The following is a 2,868-nucleotide window of genomic DNA, read 5'->3' on the forward strand; positions in this document are numbered from 1 at the left end:
TCTGGGGAAACTGAGGCTCTGAGAGGCGAGATCTTGTTCGGAACGCAGGGCCGACCCGTGCTCCAGCAGCAGAGCTCTTGTCTCTGTCCCTGACAGATGTACCGTCACCATAACGAGTCTCCAGGAGGGGGGGGGGGGCAGGGCAGTGGATTGCGCTCGCTCAGTGAGTCCCTCTGAGGTTTCGATTACGGGGCCTTTGGAAGGAAGTAACGTCTGCTTTCACCCTCCGCTGCCCTGCACCCCATGGGCCCTCCTGGCTGAGGCGCGACCTGGACGAGCGTGGAAGGTCGTTCCCTCCAGCAGAAGCCTCCTCTAGGTGACAGAGCAGAAATGACTGAGAAAAGACATGAAAGCCTCTCTGATGACCCTGACTCTCAGGGTGAGGCGGGAAATGTGGGGTTGTCGGAGAGGACTGTTGCATTTACGAGGCTCCTTATCTTTATGACAAAAGCTCAAAGGAGACTCGAGATGCAATAATAAAGCAAGAAGCACCCAAAAGATTTGGTTCTGGGGTGTGGGACTGCGCACCAGGTGGGCAGCTGGGCCACACTGGGGGAAGCCCTCGTGACTCCGAGATTCTCTGTTAAGTCAGCGCCGGATATCACGGAGCTGGGAAATCCTGGTGGGGATGGTGGGGGATAGTCCAAGACTCACCTGCATCCCCTCCACCCTCCCCAGCTCTGTCAACTAAACGTGGGACTTTCCCAGCGCCATCAGAAGCACCACTTCCTCACACAGGTTCTCTCTCTCTCTCCATTCTTAGGGAAAAGGAGGGCAGGACAACTCAGTGGAGGACCCAAATGGCCAGGACCGTTGGCAAGGTGGGGTGGGCACGAGATGGGCAGCATTGGCGGGGGGTTGGGGGGAAGGTTGCAGAATACAGGAGGGCTTCCCATGGGCTCTGCCTTCTCAGGAGGGAAAATGTGTAGCAGCCAGAAATATGAACAAACTCCGCCAAACACAAAAACCCAATCCAAAACCAAGCAATAAAATACAACCGGCTACATAAATTGGAAATAAACAAAGAGGAGTTTCTGGCTCTATTTACTTTTCAGTAACATTACTATTGCAATACTTTCACCAAGGCATTGAGCGGACAACCCGGAGCTTCGGAAGGAGAGGAACAGGGGGTCCTCCCTGGCAGCATGCAAGTCCGCTGTGCCTCCTCGCCACCCCAAACGGTGCAGCTGTGCCGTCCCTGGGGCAGGCATAAGTCTATCGCCCGAGCACGTAGTTCTAGACCCAAGACAGCCATTCTGGCTTTAGCTTGCAGGTCTGACTGGCATTTCTTCTCCTGCGGGAGCCAGTCTTACTTCACAGATCCTTACCCTGTCCACTGTGGGACACAGAGGCAGACGGTGATGTGGGCGCGTGGTCAGGCAATGGAAGAAATCTCGCTGTGCTTCTGCTCGCTGCTGAAGAGAGTCCTGGGGGCCGGCCGGCAGCTGCCCTGGCTGCTGGGGTGACAGCAGAAGAGGGTGGACATCAGCAGGGCCAGGGCGATGATGAAGGTGAGTGCCCACTGCATGACGCCGGGGTAGACGAAGGGCAGGATGAGGACGATGAGCAAGGCCAGGAGGAGCACGTGTGCCACCAGGCGCCGCGCTGCCATGCGGTTGACACTCACCACGTCCTGCCCATCCTCTCCCGCCAAGCTGGGGTGCCCTGCCGTCAAGGTGACAGGATTCTCCAGCTCCTGAGGACAGAGCCGCATCTCTGGGCACGGCCGGGCTAGCTGCCCCACCACGGCCTCCTGGTCACGCAGGCTGCAGATGAGGCCCCCGGGGACCGTGGTGGCCTTGCGGCACACAGGGCAGTGGATGAACCAGGTGTTGTCCTGCACGCACAGCAGGAGCTTCAGGCAGACAGCGCAGAAGCAGTGCTGGCAACCCAGCAGCTTGGGCGGTCGGGCAGAGCTGTAGGGCTCCCGGCACACCAGGCACTCCAGGTCGTGCTCCGAGAAGCCGCAGTGACTCCCAGCAGGGCCCTTGGTGTCGGTGGTGGTGGCTCCCGCGGAGATGGGCTGGGGCTGATGTGGGGCTGGCTGCTGTGGGACCTCGGTGCAGGCCATTCTGGACATGGGAGCCGGCGGGACTGGCAGCTTAGGGCCCGGGGGCATGGACAAGGTGCTGCTGGGACACAGATGTAGTCTGACCTTGGTGAGGTGGGGCGTATGAAGCCTTTTTCCTTCTTGTTAGGTGCCTGGTGACAGCAGCTGTCTGGCACCACGCTCCCAGGGAGGCTCGGCTTGTCTCTGGGCTTGTGTTGTCTCTTCGGTCATTATTATTTCTTTCCTGGAGTTAATCAGTAACGAGCAGGCCGGGAGACTTTGAATTACCTGATAGAACGGCCAAAGTGGGCAGGGCCGGGGCGTGAATCAGAGCTTTCCTTCTGGGGCCAGGTGCCTCAGCGGTGCCTTCGGACAGAAGACGTGACTCGTGAGTTTGGGATGCATGAGCAATTCCGCCGCCACCACCAGCCCGCTGCTGGGGCCTTTGAACGTGCAGATCTCCAGCCCCCAGACCCAGAGGCCAACCCAGCAGGCTGGACAGGATCTGAGAACCTGCACAGTGAGCAAACATTGTCATGCTAACGCAGGTGGACCGGGGGACCCCACTTTGAGAAACACGACCAAAGGCGGTCTCAGATGAAATCTTTTGGATGTCAGGATCGGTGGGGGAAATGTTTGTGTTTTGAACACATTTGTAAGCAGGTGGCCCGTGAAAAAGAGAGATGGGAAAGTATTCTGAGTAGCAGGGGTGGGGAAGCCCAGCCGAACAGCCTATGTATAGTTACCGATTCCCGAGCTTCTCATCGGTACCTGCTGTGCCCTTCACATATGTAATAGTAGCTACCATTAGTCCTGTG

At 58.1% G+C, this 2,868-nt stretch overlaps 1 protein-coding gene across 1 annotated transcript; it reads right to left on the reverse strand.

Annotated features, from left to right (window-relative positions):
* Window positions 1-1,010: 1,010 nt before the first annotated feature.
* On the reverse strand, window positions 1,011-2,242 carry RNF186 (ring finger protein 186). The gene has a single exon (XM_045859649.1). It carries the CDS (start codon window positions 2,117-2,119, stop codon window positions 1,376-1,378), a length of 744 nt encoding a protein of 247 aa, XP_045715605.1. The 5' UTR covers window positions 2,120-2,242; the 3' UTR covers window positions 1,011-1,375.
* Window positions 2,243-2,868: the final 626 nt, after the last annotated feature.

This window comes from Phyllostomus hastatus, unplaced genomic scaffold (genome assembly GCF_019186645.2).
Source record: "Phyllostomus hastatus isolate PE091 unplaced genomic scaffold, TTU_PhHast_1.1 phas_scaffold_182, whole genome shotgun sequence".
Lineage (NCBI taxonomy): Eukaryota > Metazoa > Chordata > Mammalia > Chiroptera > Phyllostomidae > Phyllostomus > Phyllostomus hastatus.

Bases quoted from the DNA above. Each gene is read 5' to 3' on its own strand.
- RNF186 (XM_045859649.1), bottom strand. From the start codon at position 2,119: ATGCCCCCGGGCCCTAAGCTGCCAGTCCCGCCGGCTCCCATGTCCAGA.